The 22,498-nt window shown below is 40.4% G+C and overlaps 1 protein-coding gene across 2 annotated transcripts in view; it reads left to right on the plus strand.

Moving 5' to 3' along the window:
• The window catches only part of FANCC (FA complementation group C), a 113,472-nt gene that overhangs the window by 59,032 nt on the left and 31,942 nt on the right, over positions 1-22,498 (plus strand). For both annotated transcript variants that reach the window (XM_075277732.1, XM_075277741.1), the window contains exon 8: positions 2,535-2,691. In XM_075277732.1, the coding sequence (XP_075133833.1) occupies positions 2,535-2,691 (157 nt within the window). The remainder of the gene's footprint in view (positions 1-2,534; positions 2,692-22,498) is intronic.

The raw sequence follows: 22,498 nt of genomic DNA on the forward strand, positions 1-22,498 counted from the left end.
TTTCTAAGGGAGCAGTGAATATCAAAATGTTGCAGAGAATTTTCTCTTTTACTTCACTGTTCATCACGGCAGCAAACATATACATAATGGGAGGTATTTACTATCCAATTTATACCAGTTTTTTTGGCATCTTTGTGGCACTCAGCCCATTTTGGCCCCAGAGATGTTCCATATTGTTGGTTCTACAACGCTCTCTCTACTTTATATGAGAGTGGATGGAGATTTGTGAGGAGACTAAGCTGGGCCAGAACACCGCTTCCTGATAAATTTACTATAATTCACTATAATTCACATCATAAAACTAGTGTAAGTTATACAAATATAAGTTATTGTGAGGGGGTTAAATACAATGTTTCCCAAGCAAATGATATTGATGACCTAGGACATGCAAGCGTATAGGAAAAGGAATCCAGCGTCAACTAGGCGGTATAACATGTAACTTTTATTTTCTCGTTAAAAAATCATTCCATAGCAACCCGAGGGTCATAGCAGATGACAAAGCGTTGTAGGTTCAAGCTACGTGTTTCGGAACTGAAATCGTTCCTTCCTCATGGCAAAGACTGGAATAAGGGGTGAGCTGGATACATATTAGAGACTTTTTGCTATCTTTAGGACACCCAAGACTCCCACCCATTAGCTTTACTCAGCAGCTGCTGTATGGAGAGCAGAACTGGAAGTAGATAGTTCTGTCATCTGTGCAGTGGCTGTGCTGAGATACTGCAGCTCAGATACTGTACTAGTGAATAGAAACTGTGACTCCTTTCTCTGTATAGCACCTGCTTAGGCTGTCAGACCCCACTGATCTAACATTGATGACCCATTCAGGAGATATGCCCACGATTGGAGTTGTCTTTTGACCTGGCCCTTAGAATGGTGTAAAAACTTTGTAATACTACTACTAGAGCAAGTGGTTGTGTGTGTGTGTGCAACTCTTGTGTCTAGGCCATTACCTCAGTTTGCATGAAGTATCCTGTTCTCAGGACTTATAGAATGTGACGTGGATATGTAGAACAAATACACAATTTTTTGAAAATTTGGCTATATGGTTTCTATGTTTATATACTTTCCTAGGGGATGCTATATTAGAGGTGCATAATGTATAAACAGCACAGAAGACTGTGTTTGCTTTATGGCACTTACAATTAATAGAAGTTAGTTATTAAAAATTGTCAATAGAGTAATAAAATCTGAAGGAAAAGATGAAGTAAAACCTTAAAGGCTATTCAGGCACCGTAAATGTTATATTAAACTATCCCCCAGTTTTAAAATAATACCCTAAAAAAGAATGTTATCTACTTACGCATCGTGCACCACATATTCATGCATATGTGGGGCTTTATCAGCATGATTTTGCTGATAGAGCCCCTTTAAAGGCGTTTTCCAGGCAGGGGTCCAAGACCAGAGCCCCTGATTGATCAGCAGTTGGAAGAGGCTGTAGTGCAGTAGTTCCCTACTTACCAAGCACAGCGCCATACGTTTATGCAGCGACTGTGCTTGGTACTGTAGCTCTCCCGAACTCATTCCATGCCATGTGAATGAGGAATGTGATGTAATATGACCCATTAAGCAGAAGTGGTGGTCAGGAAGCATGCTGCCACTTCAACTAGCTGATCCACAGGGTCTCCGGTGTTGTAACCCACAGATCTTTAATTGATGACCTATTTCAAAGATAGGTTGTCAAATTCAAAGTCCCTGAAAACCTCTCTCAAGGGGTTATTCAAGTCCTGACAGGATTGGCCGTTACTATCTGGTTCATAGGGGTCCAACACCCGAACCCTGCACTAATCAGCTATTCTGGCTGCTGAAAAACTGTATACAGGGTGTACGGACAGAAGTAGCTATGCTACTATTCAAGTGGGAATGGAAGCAGAAATGTAGTTACCCACCACCCCTACAGTGTATGGAGCATAGTGGGGGTGTCATTTAACTGCAGCTCTGCTCTTGTGGATACATCATAGGTATCCAATGCACATGGAGTCTTGGACAATCCCTTTTAAAAACAAGATGTGATGGGAAATGTGTAAATAGTTTGCGGAAACTCAGACGAAGGTTGTTTCGGAAAGCACCAGACACTATATCTCCTGGATAAGGCATAATGTAAGTTTAACCCTCACAGCCACCCGCTGAACCATCTATGTAGAAAGGTGGTGGTGGTCGGGAATAGTATGGGGTGCTTTATAAGATTCATTCTTTTAGATAACAAGCGATGCAATAGCTGTTCATATATTACAGTTGATTTCTACAAAACAAATGTCATTTTTCTATAAAGGAGAGTTAATGTGTGTTCTATGTATGGGTATTCCACTGACTGTAAGGTTTTTATCACCGTTTACTGTAAGAAGAAACATTATATTTGAGTTCCAGTAACTACATCTTTTCAAGAAAAAGTAATATTCCTTATCCCAAGAGATGTGTTCTGATGTCACAGAGTGTATAACAGTAAGAAGCTGGTAATGTCTTACTCCATTTGTGGCGCTGTTTCTCATAAGAAAAGATTACTCCTAAATTGGTTTGTACTTTCCTTACAAATGAAGGAAGAAGATTGCGCTAAGTGAATCAGCAGTACTTAGCCTGTGGCTTCGTCATTTGCCGAGCCTTGAAAAAGCAGTGTTGGATGTATTACAAAGATTAATTGCTCTCCAAAGCAAATCATTCAGAGAAATGGAACAGATTATAAAAGATTCATACTTGGTAAGTGCTCCAATCTCAAAACACGTCATTGAGAATATTTTCCTATTGACCTGAAAGTCTATTTACATGAATATGATTAATATGCAGGGATAATGAATGTATGTCTAGCGATGTGTTTTCATACCTTTATTCTTTTAGGTAAATGTTTGATAAAAGAGTTAATCCCACTTTTTCCTGTTGCACTACTAGCTCCAGAAATCTACATTACAGAGCGGCATTAGCACTTCATTACTGTTTGATACAGTTTCAGAAGGCAGACCTTACACAATATACATTATGTGGTAGTAAGGCAGTCACCATGCTCTCCCTGGAATTCCCTATTGCAGCTGTGTTTGTAAAACATAACCCATATTTCAACTCCTTTGTTCTTGCAGCGATCCAATGTGAACAAGAAAGTAGTGTGTTGTATTAATGGCCTGTACATGAACCATATGGTGTTAGGTGATTAGTATTACTATGTGGGAACATGAGTCATGCTTTTCTGATTAAATTATAAAGCATTGTGGTGCTATGGCAAAATGAATGGACCCTGATTATGCTTAGAACAACAATACAATAGTGTGTCATTTATCACAAGTGTGTCATTTATCAGAAGCCATATCTCTGCACAGAGTGTAAAAGAACTATCATGGTGACCCTGTTCTTTCTTGGAGAGGAAACCTGATCAGTCGCTGCATTATTTTTGGTTTGTGAGAGTAATTAAAGTGTGATGGTCTGGTAACTCCTATTTTATATGGTGTTCTGTTAATTTTGTTTCCTGTCCCCTGAGAATGTAACAAAATTAGCTATAGAAATTCTAGAATCTCTGGGAAGTTATAACATTTTTGAGCAGACACTGTGCCTTTTTTGTTTCCTTTGACATAAGCTGGCCTGCTATATAGTATGAGGATAGGATTCCAGACGGTGCTGTATTAATTTTGTCCAGGGGAGGAAAAAGATTGTGTATGTGTGTGTGTATGCACAGATATATATACATATATATACTGTATGTATAATATATATACATACACTATATATATATTGTGGGGAATCGCTCAGGTAGATGCTTGTAGGAAACAGGGACACTGGATTGCACACAAGTTCAGGCTTTATTCACATGTAACACATACACTGCCTTTGCAAAGGCACAGAATAAACAAAACAAAAACCCTTCTCGGCTGAGAAACTAACTTAAAAGTAAGGAAACTTTTCCATGACTATACAGGAGACTGGCTACCAGTCTCCCACCTTGGCAATAACAACGGATGGCACAGTACCTGCTTTGGAGGTCCGTTCTGGACAGGTCAGCTCTGTCAGTGTGGTGCCACACTTCTAGTCCTCACACACAGACTATTATCAGGCCTTGATTACCCAGCTGACCTCCCTGGTGTGGGTCTTTACCATACACCCTTTAGGTGCCTGGCTGGGATATATCTGTCTTCCCAGACCACACCCTTCACTCTCTCACAATATGAAGAGTCAGATGGAAGAACAGTCAAGGTTCAAAAACATAAATTTTAAGTAAAGTCAGTTTTAATACTTGGAAACTTATAACTCTACTTCTTATCAAAATTTATTGTTGAAACTTTTATATATTGTCACAAAACATACAAAAATGATGTTTTTAAAGTTTCTAGGCTTCATCCTCAAAACTGCTGTTCTTAACCTTGTCACCAGAGGGAAGTTTGCTGAAGAAGTCCTGCGCAGCCTGACCACAGAATTTCTTCAAATCTTGCAAATCAGTATATTTGGCTTTGCTAATGGGCAAAAAGGAATTGTATTTCGCCCCAAGCTTGTGCCTGTGCATGCAGCTGACTTTTTTCCTCTTGTAGTTTTCTTAAGGCTCTCCTGCTCTTTTTTTTTTGCCAGAACAGGACTTGTTGTCCAAGGACCATTGTAGGAAGTGCGGTACTTCATTAGTCCTTCGTTCTGTGTCACAGGACTCTGATCGCTTTTCCATCTTACGCTATATTTGCAAGCCTAATATAAACATGGACTTTGATTGCTTTTCCAACTTTGAACTGGCAGCTTATAGGTTCAAGCGCCATACACTACAGGGCACCATCATCACAGTTTGACAAATTTTAGGACCTTGATCGTTCTTCCGTCTGACTCTTCATATTATAGTGAAACCTATATGAGACAACCAGTCAAAATTGTATAGAAATGTTGTCTTCTAGAGGTGATGGTCTTCTCAAAGAATATGAACAGTAGGCATAATAGATCTAACCATAGTAAATCTTTCATAGGAAATCTAGTCTGACTAAAAGGAGGTCTTTTAAAGGAGGTTTCAGTGTGTATATGTACATATGTTTAAATACATATATTGACATATCTATACGGATGTAGCAGAGTTAACAACTACTTCTGCAATTGGTTAAACTTCTGATAAGTGATATCACAGAAGACAACAAAAAACAATGAAAAGTCATTGGAAAAAAAAATCTCAATGACTTACTGCCTCTAGGTGTCTCCATTCTTGCTAATTTGTTATTCACTCCCTGTTACTAGGGAAGTTCCATCTTTAGAAACTAGCCTACTCAAGACGGGCACACAGTGAGTGAAGGCGGAGGCGCAGGTCTCTGGTCAAAGCCTCTGCATATCAACACACAACGTTCCCTGTCTGTGCACTGCACACGGATGAGTCTGCAGCTTCTCACAGCTTACACTGAGTGTAAGAAGAGTCTATTTACTTCCATCTACTTCTATGTAGCTGCTTGTGTTATTGCTGACAGCATGTTAGTTGTAGACAGCAAGCTCATTTCCTTATTGAGATCATATTTCTATATCAGGGATATTTTTTTTTAGCTATATTAGAACCTAGATTTGCAGCTCAGTTTCAATGGATTTCCTATAGTATGGTCACTTGGGCATTTCTCACCTATGTGTTTGCTGTTTTACAGTTCCTTTTGTCAGAAACACATTTAAAGAAAACAGTAATAGTGATGAGAGATAGGGGAGAGACTGCTCTGTATTTCACCTGTCCCCCGCCTCAGAGAAATGCAGAATACAGAAAAACTAATGAGGCATAATGTATGAAGGCTTATACTGCAATAGATCAAAATGGCCAGCGTTTTAACGTTTGATGGAAACTGAAGCACCCTTTAATATGCAAATTATAAAAAAATGGAAACGCTTTATTCAGTATTGAGCATAACGGACAAGCACAGAAATCCATTTGCTTACAGCCATTGGCATGCTATCGGTAAGGCTATTTATGGTTTTTTGAGGAATGTTATGCCAAGTGGAATGCATTTGAGCACTTAAATCATCAAGATTGGCTTCTAGAAGCTCCCTTTGCAATTGCTGATCAATAATATTGTAGATGTGCTCGATGAGAGACAAGTCTGGAGACACGGAAGGCCATGGTAGCATATGTACATCATGCAGGCTGTCCACAGCAACACAAGCAACATGCGGCCCGGCATTGTCCTGTTGATAAAAGGTACTGGGACACTTTGGAGAAATGACCCTACTACTGAAGCAACAATGTCACATCAAGTTGTTAGTGTACCTGAAATGAAGAATATTGAAGTCATGCAACTGTACATTATGTCACCCCACATGATAATCTGTGGAGTAGGACTGGTGTGACATTCCCTTGTGAAGGCCTCTTCATGGCATTGCCCAAGTAGTCTCCAGACCAATCTCTGACTATCACGGCATCCGAGACCAAATTGTGGCTCATTGCTGAAAAAATAGACCTCCATTCCAGCATCTGTGGCTGTCTTCCTGTATTACATGATAGCCCTTGAGAGCAGTAACGTGAGGACAATAGAAAACCAACAGCTGGACATCTGTAACATATCCCAATGTTGGACAAATGCCTTATGGTGTCTTGTGTTGTCATTGTTTGACACCATAGGCTTTGGATGTGATGTGACAATCTTCCAGTCAGAAGATCCTTCTGTGCCGTGTTTGCCTCCGCTCACTGCAACCTTTGTTGGGTTAGATCTCATCTTAACAGCCAATTTCCATAGAAGCTTGAAACGATGAACTCCTTCTGAGATTTTGTTCTGGACAATTGAAGGCTTTTGACCAGTCCTTTATGTCATATACTATTCCAACGTCAGCTTTCCATTTTCAGTATATACTTCTACTTGTTGTGTTCCAGTGATCTGGTTAAGCCATTATAAAAGGTTGAAATGCCTTTTTTTGAAGGTTTTCTGAGGGATAAAATAAAAAGGCAGTTTTATGGATTGTATGGGTATTGGGAGAGAGGTAGTTAAGTGAATACCAAATGTGTGTATATGTGAAGAAGTCTGACTGGTGAAATTTCGAAGACAGTTGTAGGAATGTGAGCATCTGATGATTATCCATTAGATCACTTGTGGTTTTCATACCTTTATTAATCCATCCTATGAGGTTTATATGTGGTCCTACTGATTGGATAGTGATTGCCTTTCTAAGAATTCTGGGTAAGGAATATGCAAATAAGACCTAATTGTTGGAAAAGAAGTATTTACTCCTAGGGCCAACTATTGGAAGATGGCAGCTCCCTTTTGATTAATTCATGGTTCAAGGAAACCTTAGGGCATGATCTGGGAATAAGAGCCAAGCTAGAAAAACTCCTCCAAAAGAAAGAGGTTCTTGTCCACAGACAGCCGTTTTGAGGTTTTGGCCCTTTATCAATGCAGAGTAGGAGATTAGATCAAACTATTTTTTTGTGTTGTCATAATGCAGAGGGCTTTTTGCTGGGTTGTGTTTTTTTGGTTTAGCAATATATTATGTGCTGATAAAGGTGATCCGTTATTCACCTGTTCCTCAGTTTGTAACCATTGTTTGTTTGCTGATCTCAGCCACCAGAATTTAACTTGGTATAAAAGAATAGCAGAGTGGTATTTTATTACCTTGGTTAATTATGAGGAGATCCAGGAGAGGACCAAGGGATGAGAGAGTTTTGTAACAAGAGGCAATGGTCGACTGTGTCAAAGACGGAGGAGAGGTCAAGGAGGAGAACAGAGTAGTGACGCATGGCTTTGGCAGTTAGGAGGTCATTCATGACTTTAGTTAGTGCAGTTTCTGTCTACTGCTGGGATCTGAAGCCTGACTGTAATCTGTCAAAGACTATGTTGGACAAGAAATAGGAGGATACTTCAGCAATTAGAACTAAGTGATAGCATAGGGGAAAAGGACTTGGGCATAATAGTAGATCACAAATTCAACGGGGCCACACGGTGGCTCAGTGGTTAGCACTGCAGCCTTGCAGCGCTGGAGTCCTGGTGTTCAAATCCTGCCAAGGGCGTAAAACCATCTGCAAGGAGTTTGTATGTTCTCCCCGTGTTTGCATGGATTTCCATCCCATATTCCAAAAAGACATACTGATAGGGAAAAATGTACATTGTGAGCTCTATGTGGGGCTCACAATCTATATTTAAAAAAAAAAAAAAAAAAAAAAAATTCAACATGAGCCAACAGTGCGGTGCTGCTGCAAAAAAGGCTAATAAAATTCTGGGATGTATTAAGACAAGCATTGAATCTAGATCAAGAGAGGTCATTATTCCGCTGTACTCTTCCCTGGTCAGACCACACCTGGAATACTGTGTACAGTTCTGGGCGCCTCAATTCAAGAAAGACATCGATATATTGGAGCAAGTCCAGAGAAGAGCAACCAAAATGGTGGAAGGTCTGCAAACCATGTCCTATGAGGAGCGGCTAAAAGAACTGGGATTGTTTAGTTTGCAGAAGAGAAGGCTGAGGGGAGATTTAATAGCAGTCTACAAATATCTGAAAGGTAGTCACAGTGCAGAGGGATCTACCCTATTCTCATTAGCACAAGGAAGTACAAGAAGCAATGGGATGAAACTAAAGGGAAAGAGATACAGATTAGACATTAGGAAAAACTTTCTGACAGTGAGGGTAGTGAGAGAGTGGAATAGGCTGCCACGGGAGGTGGTGGGCGCTCCATCAATGGAAATCTTCAAGCGGAATCTGGATAAACATATAGTTGGGATGATTTAGGAAAACCTGCACTCGCAGGGGGTTGGACCCGATGGCCCTTGAGGTCCCTTCCAACTCTACCAAAAAGAAAAGAAAAGAGTGGACGTGTTGTTTGAGCAATTTTGACTGTTGTAAGCAGAAGAAGGAGGATATGCACTTCCCTGTGTTAAAACCAGGCAAAAATTGCGTGGTGGGTCCACGATCCTTCCTCTAGAACTGTAGGACAGCCACTCCTTCCTTTTTTGGAGAAGATGGAAGGGTTTAAAGGCTTTATTACCATAGAATGAAGGGTCGCTAACACTGGATGACAGCCCTCTGTGATGACGGGCAGTAAACTAAAGCTAAAGGCAACAGTGGAATCTGGCCAATTCCACTAAAAACAACCCGGTGGGCACATGCTCCTTCACAGACTAAAAATTGAAGACCAAAGTAATGAAGAAGCGACTTTTATTGATAGATAGCAGCTTCTTCATAGATAGTCGCTTCTTCATAACTTTGGTCTTCATTTTTTAGTCTGTGAAGGAGCGTGCGGCCACCGGTTGTTTTTAGTGGAATTGGCCAGATTCCACTGTTCTTTTTGGATTCAAGCAATTTTGAGTCATGTGGAAGCAGTGAGAAGTGGTGATAGTTGGCTGGAGAGGACGGATTGAGGGATGGTTGATAGGGATAGGTGTGACAGTAGCATATTTGAAGATGGAAGGGAAGGATCCTCTGGGTTAGGGCAGGAGTAAAGACTTCAGTGAGGATGGGGATGAGATGTGACTGGATTGGGTCAAACACAGAGGTGATGAGGTGGGATTTTGAAATTGGGGTGGAGAGCTTTTCATTGGTGAGAAACAGGTTAAAGATGAAGAGCACTGAGCAGTTGGGTAGAGTGGTTGCTGGGAGTGTAGGGTGAGACTGTTTCTGATGGTGTCAGGTTTGTTTTTGAAATAAGAGGCAAAGTCCAGCTGAGAAAAGTGATGACGGAGGGGGCACAGGAGGATGGAGAAGAGAGCTGAAAGTGGTGAATAGCTGTTTGGGGTCGCAGGATAGGGAAGATATGAGTGTGGTAACGTAGACCTGTTTGGTGTTCTTGAAGTTGAGAACTGCCTCGTTATACCTGATGAAGTCTTCCTGGGAGTGGCTTTTGGTTCAGAGACAGTCAAAGGTCTTACCATCATTGTAGATGGAGGTTCTTTACTAAAGAGACAGTCAGACGATGGAACTCGTTGCTACAGAATGCTGTGATAGTTGATTCATTGAATAAGTTCAAGCCTTTATTTGGAAAATATAATATTGTAGTTTGTGACTACTAGTTTTCTAGAGCTGGGAGGTTCTGGGATGTTGATCTGGAAATGTTCTTCTGTCCTAATAGATGGCTATGGATGTAATACTATACTATAAAGCAGGGTTAGGGAACCTTCGGCTCTCCAGCTGCTGTGAAACTACAACTCCCAGCATGCTCCATTCACTTCCATGGGAGTTCCAAGAACAGCAGAGCAAGTATGCATGCTGGGAGTTGTAGTTTTGCAACAGCTGGAGAGCCGTACGTTCCCTACCCCTGCTATAAAGTATAGGTTATGCCAATTAATTATAGTTTAGTGAGTACATCACTGTGCAGGAGCACTGCAGTAAAGGAGCACTCAAAATATTATTTTAAATAAATATATATATATATATATATATATATATATATATATATATATTATAATTTTTTTGTTTTTATAAAATCTGTGATGAGGGATTTCAAAAGGTCAAACATACATTTAAGCTTTTTAAAGGGGCGTTCCAATGTTTAATAAAATGGGTCCTGAGGTTAAAAAAAAAAAATACATAAAAAATGTACAATACTGACTTTTTAAAATGCATACAATACCACAAGCAATAACAAGCCATCTATGCATCACGTGACCCCCTCATCTGTTTTCTAGTCACTGTGTAAGCCGCATTGTCACTGGTGTGATCAGAAATTGACTTTGAGGTCATGTGATCACTGTGCAAGGCTTTGGGGCAAGCAGCACATGTATTTTAAAAGGGGATTTGTAGTACATTTCAATATTTGGGTAATTGAGAGCCTTTTGACTCCTTATATGGGCCATAGTAACAGCCTATCAAGCTTCTATTGGCATAGATGTGTTACAGCTTCTCCTGTCCTATTATCCACATCACACCTAGAAATCTAGAAGAAGGGTAATAGCCAGGGTCTTATGCTTGTCTTCTCTTCTGCAAAGAATTGTAGTGGAGAGACAAGCAACATATTAACACGTTTTATTTCTGTCAAAACAGTTTTTCTTTTTTACTTCCTCATAATAGACACTAGGTGGCAGTATCTGAAAGAAAACGTTTCATCTCCAGTTCATATTTCTGGAAACATGTTTTATTGTATTGTATTGTATGTGTTTCAAAGTTAATATCCCATGACAACCAGTTGTGGATTACTGAAAAAGATATCCTTTGATAAAAACAATATTTTCACACTGATACAAACGTAACAAACCAGAAAGGTCATTTTGGATCAACATGTCAACATAAGAGAAAATTACTCCATACTAAATCATATTAAATGGATTATCATAATAAATATTACATTACTCTGTTAGGTCTCACAAAAACATTAACTTTCAACTGGAATCTTTGTAATAAAAATGCTCCCTTGCTTGCAGGCAAAGGTTTTGAGGCTGACACCTATTATGGATTTCACAAAGTTTGCTGCTTCAGTATTTTTAGATCTTTTAGGGAGTGTTCACACCAGCATCTGCTATCCACCCAGGGGTTTCCGTCCTAATCCCCGGAGAAACTGTCCCCTATCCCCGGAGAAACTGCACAGGGGATGGCTTGCCGGCGGTGAGTTTTAAAACCCATTAATTTGAATAGGTTTTTAAAGCAAATCACCAGTGTCCGTATGCAGCGTCTCTGCAGGGAAACCGTTTTTTTTGGATGGACAAAAAGTCCTTTATGTCCGACTTTGTGTCCGTGCAAAAACGTTTTTTCCAAGGAGAGGCTGCAGGCAGACACCGGCAATTTCATTTAAAAAACCATTCAAATTAATGGGTTTTAAAACTGACCACCGGGAAGCCGTCCCCTGTGCAGTTTCTCCAGGAATTAGGATGGAAACCCCTGGGCAGACCTGGGCGCAAGTGTGAACGCCGCATTAGTCAGTTGTTTCTATGGCATACTGAAGTACAATTATAAGCTTTTTATAAGTTTATACAATTTTGTTGACAAATATATCAAGTTTATTTTGCCTATTTTGGCTCTTTTGATATATTTTTTTCCCACTACAGCATATACACTGTCTACCAATAAGTATTTGGACACCTGTGGTAGAATAGAAAAACAACATTTATTCATATCCAATAGTTGGTAGAACCCAGCAGATGCTTCCTTATGGATGGTATTGATGGACACAATACTCCTGGATACCTGGTGAAACTCCTGGTGTATGTGAGCCATCGGTTGGGTGCGGTTTCTCTGGCCAGCACTCGTCGGTCTCTATCTCCCAGTTTTGGGGTCTGCTGACTCGGGGCACATTCCGACAATCACCATTCACCTTCCACTTCGTAATCACATAGGCCACTGTCAATTTTGGGTAATTCAGTTCGCTTGCTATGTCCCTTAAGGATCGACCATTTCTGTGGTACCCCACAATTACCCCTTTCTCAAAATCGGACAACTCTGCACCTCGTGGCATCTTGCATGCGACTAATGCCAATGCTGTATCCTATTTAATGGTGGAAGGCGTGACGTACATCACGACCGTGGATATCTTCATTTACATGGGTGCCCAAATACTTATTGGTAGACAGTGTATAAGTTTGTAGACTGGGCGGTTTGGGACGCAGTGATACCTAATGTGTTTGTGTTTCACAGTATTTTTTGTACCTATATATGTATCCTAGAGAAAGGGAGGGATTTGAATTTTTAATTCCTGTTAATTTTTGCTTTACTTTATCAGCACTGCAAATTTCTAGCACTTCTATTACAGACTGCATAGAACTTCAGCAGGCCACCGCCCATGATGACGCTCATGCACCTCCACAAAAATTGTACCTCTGTCAGCTTTGACTTAAGCACTGGAGGCCATAATAACCGTGATCGGTGCAGGCACAGATTGCAAGCATTAGCATGGGTTTTTTTCTGTATATATAAGACATGGCAGCCGCTATATTTAAATACCCGACATCTACTATAATAAAACTGCGGATGTCGGGAAGACGTTAAAGACTCAACATTTACAGTATTGATCCTGATTTTTCAAGACTTCTGCAATTCACCCTGACATGCTGGATTTCAGCTTCTGAGCCAAATCCTGATGATAACCCATTCTTCCCTGGTCAGTGCTTGGAGTTTATCACAATTTCTGTGTTTCTGCTTGTCCACCTTCTTTTTGAGGATTGACCACAGGTTTCTAGTGAGATTGAAACCTGGGGAGTTTTCTAGCCTTGAACCCAAAATTTCAAAGTTTCGTTCACTGAGGTACTTGGTTGTCACTTTTTCTTTGTGCTCCATTACATTGGAAAAAGCATTGTTCATCAGTAAATTGCTCCTGCATTGTTGTTCTTGAAAGATGTTTATATACCATCTGATCCACATCCGCAAAAAAATACATAAATAAAACAGATGCTGTCTTCATTTTTCAGCAATCACCTAGTAATGTATCTTTGGGAAATAGTCAGCACATGGATTATGATTTTTTTTTTCTCAGTCCACAAAAAACAACAGACATGTGAATGTCTCCAGTCACTATAATGTGTCCTGACCGTTTTTTTCTCACAGACAGAAAAGCAGTAGTATGGTGAGATCTCAATAGGGAGTTGCATTACTAGATTGTGTATTTGGGCTGTGTTTACGGTACAAGATCAGTTCCCTCCACCCTCTCAATGATGGCTCAATATGATTTCCAGATTTCATTAATATCTATGCCTTGGCAACAGGAAACAGGACGTTTAGATGCAATGTTTTTCTGTTCTGAACAATTTGTGGTGTTTTACAGTCAGAGTAAAATGGATGGGATTCTATTGAATCCCATGCCCACTTTGCAGTAAAAACTGTGCTGCAGACTTGTGGCACTTTTTTGCTGCGGGACACCACGTGGGTCCTTAGTCTTATAGTAGATTACATCTTGTGGTAAAGCTATGGGTCTTTCTATGGGATGTAGTACAATAACATTCTATATACATGTATATCTGGATGTTTTCATTCAAGGTTACTAGAAACATTATTATAATCACTATTAATTAGTGCCATATTTTTCCTGTAGTGGATGTATAAGTATTAACCGTTTGGCATGTTATACCATTTAATGTGTGGTCGGGGTAATTTGGAGTGTTATCTATGCTGTCTAATTATTGGGCACTTCCATCTTCTCCCCACTAGTGTTTGTTCTCTTTTATTACTATGTGATGTTTACTGTTTAAAATAATAATACATTTTGTACTTTTATTTATTAGTAGTAGAAATAATCCGACTTACACGTGTCTATTGTCTATTTTGTTTTTTTGATATGAAAGCCAGTGGTGTCATAACTACTTTTGTGAATGTGCTGCTGGGTTGTTATGGAAAATGAAAAAAAAAAATACTGCACCATCTTATATAAAGCAAAAACCTCCTCCTGGGTTAGAAGCAGCTCTAACCTGTCTCCAGAGTGAGTCTGGTCTCACCCTCCAGCTAATAGGAGACAGCCACGTTACATCCTCTGCAGCCCTACACCCCTCCCAAGTGATGGGACTGAGTGATAAGGCAGGACCACATGATAGGTGGTGCCCCATCCCCTGGAGGCATGGTCAGGACATGGTCTCATTCAGTCATGGGAACTGAGGATTCTAAAACATGCCTTTCTTCCATAACAGGTTATATCAATGATCGCATACAAAGCAGAATCTGCTTAAAAAGTGGTTACCTGTGGACTCAATAGACTGTAATGGGACCCACCAGGTTTCCAACCAAGAAATGCGGAGAGAAAGTTCTGCTTTCAGGACTTTGGTCTCTCCATTTTTTAGCAAAATGGGGCGGCGCAATCTCCGAACGGAGATTAAATATAAAGGGGGGCTATTTCTAAGGAGAATCAATTAATAATAAGGCCTGCGGAGGAACTATTGTTAGTAAGGAGGAACTATTATTAAAGATTCTGGGGAAACTGTTATTTATAAGGGGGCTATTTAAAAGGAAGAACTATTACTTATAAGGGGAAACTATTACTGATAAGGGGAAACTATTACTGATAAGGGGGGAAGTGTTATTTATAAGGAGGAACTACAGTGGGGAAAAAAGTATTTAGTCAGCCACCAATTGTGCAAGTTCCTCCCACTTAAAAAGACGAGGTCGGCCTGTAATTGACATCATAGGTAGACCTCAACTATGAGAGACAAAATGAGAAAACAAATCCAGAAAATCACATTTCTGATTTGGAAAGAATTTCTTTGCAAATTATGGTGGAAAATAAGTATTTGGTCACCTACAACCTACAAACAAGCAAGATTTCTGGCTCTCACAGACCTGTAACTTCTTTTTTTTAAGGGTCGATTCACACGGAGGAAAATGGCACTTTATTTGGCGCTGAATTTTCCCTGCTGAAAAAAGCCTCCCATTGATTTCAATGGGTGCCATTAGCTTTTTTTTCCACTAGTGGAAAGTGGAAAATTCCGCTAGTGGGAAAAAACTAGCGGAACCCATTGAAATCAATGGGAGGCTTTTTTTCAGCGTGGAAAATTCCGCTAAAGCTAGCAGAACCCATTGAAGTCAATGGGAGGCTTTTTTTTCAGCGCTGAAATTCCACAACAAATTCCTCACCATTTTCCTCTGTGTGAATGCACCCTAAGAGGCGTCTGTGTCCTCCACTCATTACCTGTAGTAATGGCTCCTGTTTGAGGTTATCCGTATAAAAGACACCGGTCCACAACCCCAAACAGTCACACTCTAAACTCCACTATGGTGAAGACCAAAGAGCTGTTGAAGGACACCAGATACAAAATTGTAGCCCTGCACCAGACTGGGAAGACTGAATCTGCAATAGGCAAGTAGCTTGGTGTGAAGAAATCAATGGTGGGAGCAATAATTAGAAAATGGAAGACATACAAGACCTCTGATAATATCCCTTGATCTGAGTCTCCACGCAAGATCTCACCCTGTGATTCTAGGTGTCAAATCCTGACAGATTAATTTGGAGTCAGAAAAACCTTTTCATTAAACTGATGTTCATTAGGATACAAATGTTGTGTAGTTGTCGACTGTTGTCTTTGCATCACTATATAGTGTTAATGGTGGTAGTCATAGTGTGGAAGCAGTGAAATATCTAGGCCTTGTATACAGGTATTATTGATCATTGTGGTCTTCATATAATGTTTTTTGTTTGTGAGGAAAACAGTGCTTTATTTAGTGCTGAATTTTCAGCACTGAAAAAACACCTCCCATTGACTTCAATGGGTGCCTCTAGCTTTTTTTTTCACTAGCAGAATTTTCAGCGCCAAAGAAAGCGCCATTTTCCTCTGTGTGAATGGACCCTAATTCTCCCCAGTATAATTCTACTTATCTCATAAAACTATATCATTGTCTCTGGAAGTGCAGCACTGACTTCTTAAGTAACAGAATATTGGGGTGCTGTTGATATCCCAGCCTCCGGGGCCCCATTATTAATTTTGGCCAGGGCCACACTTTGTCTAAAACCTCCCGTTTATATAGATTTCAATGTTAAAAAGAAAACAAAAAAAAACCCAATCCTTTCATCTTTTTTTTTCTTTTATGACAGACACAAAAGTATTGTATGAGACTTTTTTTTTTTTTTTTTTAATGTAGATTGTGAGCCCACATAGAGCTCACGATGTACATTTTTCCCTATCAGTATGTCTTTTTGGAATATGGGATGGAAATCCATGCAAACACAGGGAGAACATACAAACTCCTTGCAGATGGGTTTTTGCCCTTGGTGGGATTTGAACACCAGGACCCAGCGCTGCAATGCTAACCACTGAGCCACCGTGTGGCCCCTGTATGAGACTTTTTTTGTGACTATCATAAAAAAAAAAAAAAAAATGGATCTGGTTTTGTTTGTTTTTTTGTTGATGGCCAAATATCTGTATCCATTTGAATGGATTATTGTGAAGAGAGGGATATTTGTAGGTTCTATGAAAACCCAAAAACCTTAAAATAGCAGTGTAGTACAAGTGTGACTCACAAGAAAAACTGTGAAAACTCTTAAGGTTCGCCCATAGTGCAAACATTCATTTCTGGTATGTTTGTGGTGAAAAAACATCCTGTATGTTGTGGTATATTTTAATAAATAGTGTGTACCGGATCATAGTTCATGAGAAATATAGATGAACCCATTAACCACAATAGAAACTCCTGATTTACTGGCATTTCTTGTGGCTTTCACACTGTCTTTGGAATGATTTAACACATCTAATGCAGAGAAGGAAAACATTACCACAATAGACTTTGGTGTCCTCGACTTCTGTCAACAGTGACATTGATGCATTTTTCATGGCACTAGAAAGATAGAATGTCTCCAACTCTTCTGGAAAGCAGCTTGTTAGAACTCTTTCTTTTTTTTCGTAGCCTCTGGGAGTCATGTGAGCTGCATCCTGTTTTAGCAAGATATTTGATTTGTCTTTGGCAATACTTTCCCAAATCCAAGCCTTCTTTATTGCTGTAACTATGCAGGAGGCTTTGACTGTACCTTAAATATTGTTCTGAATTAATCTAAATGATGTAATATTTACTGAATGACATTTGTACCTTAAAGTGTGAGAATAAAGTTATTAGGGACTTCCTAAAGTTCTGTAGTGTCATGTTTTAATGTGAAGTACTTGCCTGCTTGTGAATTAACAATAATAAGTGCTATACTAGAGATCTGGCTGAGCCAGCAAGCGTTACATTGGAATCATCTGATGGTATCATTTACATTTATGTCACCAGGCTATATTAACCTGGTTTGAACCCTAAGACTAAGTTCACACACCTAAGATTTGATGCTGATTTCAGTGTTGAAATCTGCATTAAGCCTATGTACAACCTGCCTTACATCCATGTAAATGGGGTTTTCTCAACTGTATTCATATCTAGTGGGAAAAGTCTGCATGTATTTTGGTCTGTGCTGCATCCATGAGAATGATGATCCTGCTCATTATTCTCATGGAATCCACACAGAAAGGCCCATTCATTGACAAAAAAATATTGTAGCCTGACAGGCTAGTCCAGGGATAGGGAACGTACGGCTCTCCAGCTGTTGCAAAACTACAACTCCCAGCATGCATACTTGCTCTGCTGTTCTTGGAACTCCCATGGAAGTGAATGGAGCATGCTGGGAGTTGTAGTTTCACAGCAGCTGGAGAGCCGAAGGTTCCCTGCCCCTGGGCTAGTCTCTCTAACACAAATCTCGCTTGGGTCATGAATAGCAGGTTGTGTTTCATACTGTTCCTGCACATTAAAAATAAAATTGGAGTGTTCCTCTCGCTGTTGTTGATGTTGATGGTGCTTAGAGAAGCAGGGGAAGAAATTTTTGGGAGACTAGATGACAGAAATAAGTTTCACGAACACAAACAATTCATCCTACAGTGCACTAAGGCTGCACATGACTGATGTACATACGGTAAGGATTCAATAGTAAAGTTTCATAGTGCTGATTATGTTAGAATTGAGAACAAATAATACATAACATGCAATCAAAGTATAGGAAGCAAGAGATGTGATATCCATCATCATATGATTTGGCAATATCATAAATGTATTTCACAAGTACCAAGGACAGCAACCATAACTTTGCCTTGTTGGCTATCCGGGCATTAGTTTTGGCAACAAATAAAAATTAACTTCTTTGATTCTTTGTTTCATGTTTCCCTTGGTTTCTTTTTTGAGATATAAATGTAAGGGACTTTTCATATCACATTTTGATCATCTGCTTCATGGATTCATTTTAAAGATCCCCAAATAAATAGTTTTTCATTTTTATGTTATTTTTGAGAGAGGTTTCAAGTATGGCTTATATTGATATATGTTGTCTTCTCCTTCCCAGTTGGTCCAATGTACTGGACACTCATAATTTACAAAATGTCCCTATTATTGTATCACATGCTGTATCCTCTAATATTACTGGATAGAGGGGCCTAATAAACACACCAATATTCAGGAAATATCAGGGTGTGGTACATGCCCTCTGGAGCTCTTTAAGCAGCTGACAGAATCTGAAAGTTAAGGCTGTAATACTCACAAAGTAAGAAAAGGCTTAAAGGGGTTGTCCCATCACAAGGATCCTATCTACACTGCTTGTTAATGTGGATGTAAGACTTTTCCTAAATACACTGCTTCAGCAAAACTGCTTTGTTTGTCCACTATCTTACTTTATTCAATTCTTTGTGGCCACAGCCCTGACTTAGCTGCTCATGAGTCAAGTGATGTATCTGCTGCTCTCAGGGGGAGGGAGGAGGGGCTAAGTGCAGGGAGCCAGCCTGTGTATCTACTGTAGCTATTCCTGTGTCTGCACCATGTGACCTAGGTCCTACTCTCAGATAGGGGAGAGGAGCTGCTTGCATTTCTTCTGTTCTCCCAGTTATCAGGCTAGCGAATTCAATTGTGTTCATTATGGCAGAGATGGGCAGTCTCTGTATGTAACACAGAATGGAGTTGCTGCTGCCTGTACTTCATAGTCTGATATGGGTGGGCGGAGCTACATGCGAATTTGGGGGCGGAGCTAAACGACAGGTTGCATGTGAAACCCCGCCCACAAAATGATGCAAGAAACCAGGAAGAAAGAAGATTTTACAGCAGTAAAGACTGATGAGTATGTGAGGTGGGAATACCCCTTTAAGAAACATATCTAAATGCTGTTTGCAATTCCACTGTCTAAAAATAGAAGCAGCATGCATGGTATTTTTCTGATAAATCGGACATATGGTTGCCTCAGCAATTTTTTGCCGAGTGTACTCCATGTTCGCCTTTAACCGGTTAAGGACCGCCGTACGTAAAATTACGGCCTGCGGTCCAGGTACCTAAAGACCGGACTATTGTAAAAATACGTCCTGTCTTTAGGTACCTATTTCGCGGGGGGATGGGTGCGGGGAGGACGGGGGTTAGGTGTTACTAACACCTAACCCCTTCCTCAATAACGTCCAGTCGGAACTGAGTCCGACTGGACGTTTTAACCCTTTCGATCGCGCCGTGAAACATCACGGCGCGATCGAAAGGCATCCGCCGACAATTAAATCAGATCGGCACCCCCCGCGGCGAGATCGGAGGGTGCCGATAGCAGTAAAAGGTAGTCTGGGGTCTGGCCAGTGACCCCAGACTGCCCGGAGCCCCCACATACCTGGTGATCCTGCCAGGACCTTCTGATGTCAGGCTGTGCGTCTACACAGCCTGACATCCTGCTACGGAATGCCATGTGGGACACCTGCAGGCTGTGTCTCACATGGCATTCTATATCAGCAAAGTATTGCTGATTGAAGTGTCCTAAATGGACACATGAAAAAGTAAAAAAAAATGTAAAAAAACTAAAATGAAGTGTATGAAAAAAATTAATAAAGTTATAAAGCCCAAAAATCCCTTTTTCTCAATAGAAAATGAATTATATAAAAAAAGAACTAAAAAGTAATAAAAACAATGCATATTTGGTATTGTCGCGTCCGTAACAATCTGTACAATAAAACTGAAATAATATTTAATGTACACGGCGAACGCCGGAAAAAAAAAACGGAAAAAACTCGCCGGAAGTAATGATTTTTCGCCATCTCACCATACAAAATATGCTATAAAAAGTGATCAAAAAGTCATATGCATCCGACAACAGTACCAATAAAAAGCGCAGGTTGTCCCGCAAAAAATAAGCCCTCAACCAACTCTGTCAACCGAAAAATAAAAATGTTACGCCTCTTAGAAGATGCGATGCAAAAAACATTGATTTATGTCCCCAAATGTGTTTTTCCTCTGCAGAACTAGTAACACATAAAAAAATACTATAAATGAGGTATCGCCGTAACCGTACCGACCCGCAGAATAAAGGGAACATGTTACTTATACTGTACGCTGCATGGTGCAAAATTAAAAAAGTAAAACTCAATGCCAGGATTGATTTTTTTTTTTTAAATCCAGCAAAAAAGGGTTAATAAAATGTATTCAATAAGATGTAGACACCCAAAAATGGTGTCATTACGAAATGCATCTCATCCCGCAAAGAATAAGCCCTTATATGGCCGCGTCACCAGAAACATAAAGAAAATATAGCATCTCACAATGTGAAGACAAAAACCCTCAAAAATCGCCAAATTATTAGAACACAACTGGGTGCGTCATGTAGGGAATATATAAGCTGTGTGAGCGGATATCAGGGGACACCCCAGATTTACAGCTTATGAGGGAACAGACACCAGAAGTGACCCCTAAAGTGACCCCCAGAGTGACTCCCCCAATCATAGGAGCTACGGGGACATAGTAGGGAATTTGGTGTTTGCAATGTCCTCCGCACAGCTTATACATTCCCTCTTCGCCATCCGCTGTGCAGTCACGTCCGGGATACTAATACTCACTACACCCCCTGATAAATTCTTTGAGGGGTGCAGTTTTCAAAATGGGGTCACTCCTGGTACCCCATGGAATCCACTTTTCTGGTACCTTACAGGCTCTACAAACATGACATGGCGTCCAGATACCAAACATCTGAATCTGTGCTCCAAAAGCCGCATAGCGCTCCTTCCCTTCTGCACCCTGCTGTACGTCCAAACTGCAGTTTATGACACATGTATGACACATGTATGACACTGGTGTACCCCCGGATAACAGACATAATGTCATATGTGGGTATAAACTGATACTAGGGCACAGCCGGACACAGAAGGGAAGAAGGGTCATTTGGTTTTTGGAGCACAGACGGTTTGGTTTTTGGATGCCATGACACTTTTGTAGAGCTGAAACGCCAGTAATTTGGAATCCCCTGATAAATTACCTTATTTTGGAAACTACACCCCTGAAGGATTTATCCAGGGGTACAGACAGCATTTTTAACCCCCAAGTGTTGCTATAACTTTATATATATAACTATAACTGTAGTGGATTGTGAGAGGTGAAAATGACCATTTTTCCAGGAATACGTCCTTTCAGTGCCTAATATATTGTGCCCAACTTGTATCAGAGATGAACGCTCTAAAAGCTGTTGTGCCTGGGATACCCGTTTAACAGTTTTTGGAGTGTCTCTGCTGACATAAGTCGGGCACAACATGTTGCACACTGAAATGGCAAATCTATAAAATTTTCATTTTTAACTTCTCTATCAGTTGCGATTTCATTTCTGGAAACTAAATAAATGCAACACTCAAGGGTTAAAAATTCTCGCTACACCACTTGATAAATCCCATCAGTGGGGTAGTGTCCAAAATAGGGTGACATGTCTGCGGATTCCACTTTATTGGCAATTCAGGGGCTTTGCAAAAGTGGCAAAAAAAACCAAACTGTGCTCCAAAAACCAAAATAGCGCTCCTTCCCTTCTGTCCCCGGTTGTGCCCAAACAGCCGATTCTACCCACATATGGCATTAAGTACGTTATCCGGGGTACACCAGTGTCATACATGTGGGCATACACTGCTATTTGGGTACCCAGCAGGGTGCAGATGTGAAGGAGCAATATGTGCTTTTGGAGTGCAGATTTAGATTCTTCGTTTTTGGACACCACGTCACATTTGCAGAGACCCTAAAATTGCCCCTACAAAATGGGGTCACTTCTTGGTGAATTCCAGTTTACTGGAACCTCCAGGGCTCTGCAAAAACATCATGGCGCCCAGAGGGTCCCTCTAAATCTGTATCCCAAAAGCTAAAACGCACAGTGGTCCTTCCCTTCTGAGCCCTGCTGTGTGCCCAAGCAGCAGTTTACACCCACATATATAATTTTTTGACCCCCGGGATGGCCCACTTAATAGTTTTAGGA

Source organism: Leptodactylus fuscus, chromosome 1, assembly GCF_031893055.1.
Source record: "Leptodactylus fuscus isolate aLepFus1 chromosome 1, aLepFus1.hap2, whole genome shotgun sequence".
NCBI lineage: Eukaryota > Metazoa > Chordata > Amphibia > Anura > Leptodactylidae > Leptodactylus > Leptodactylus fuscus.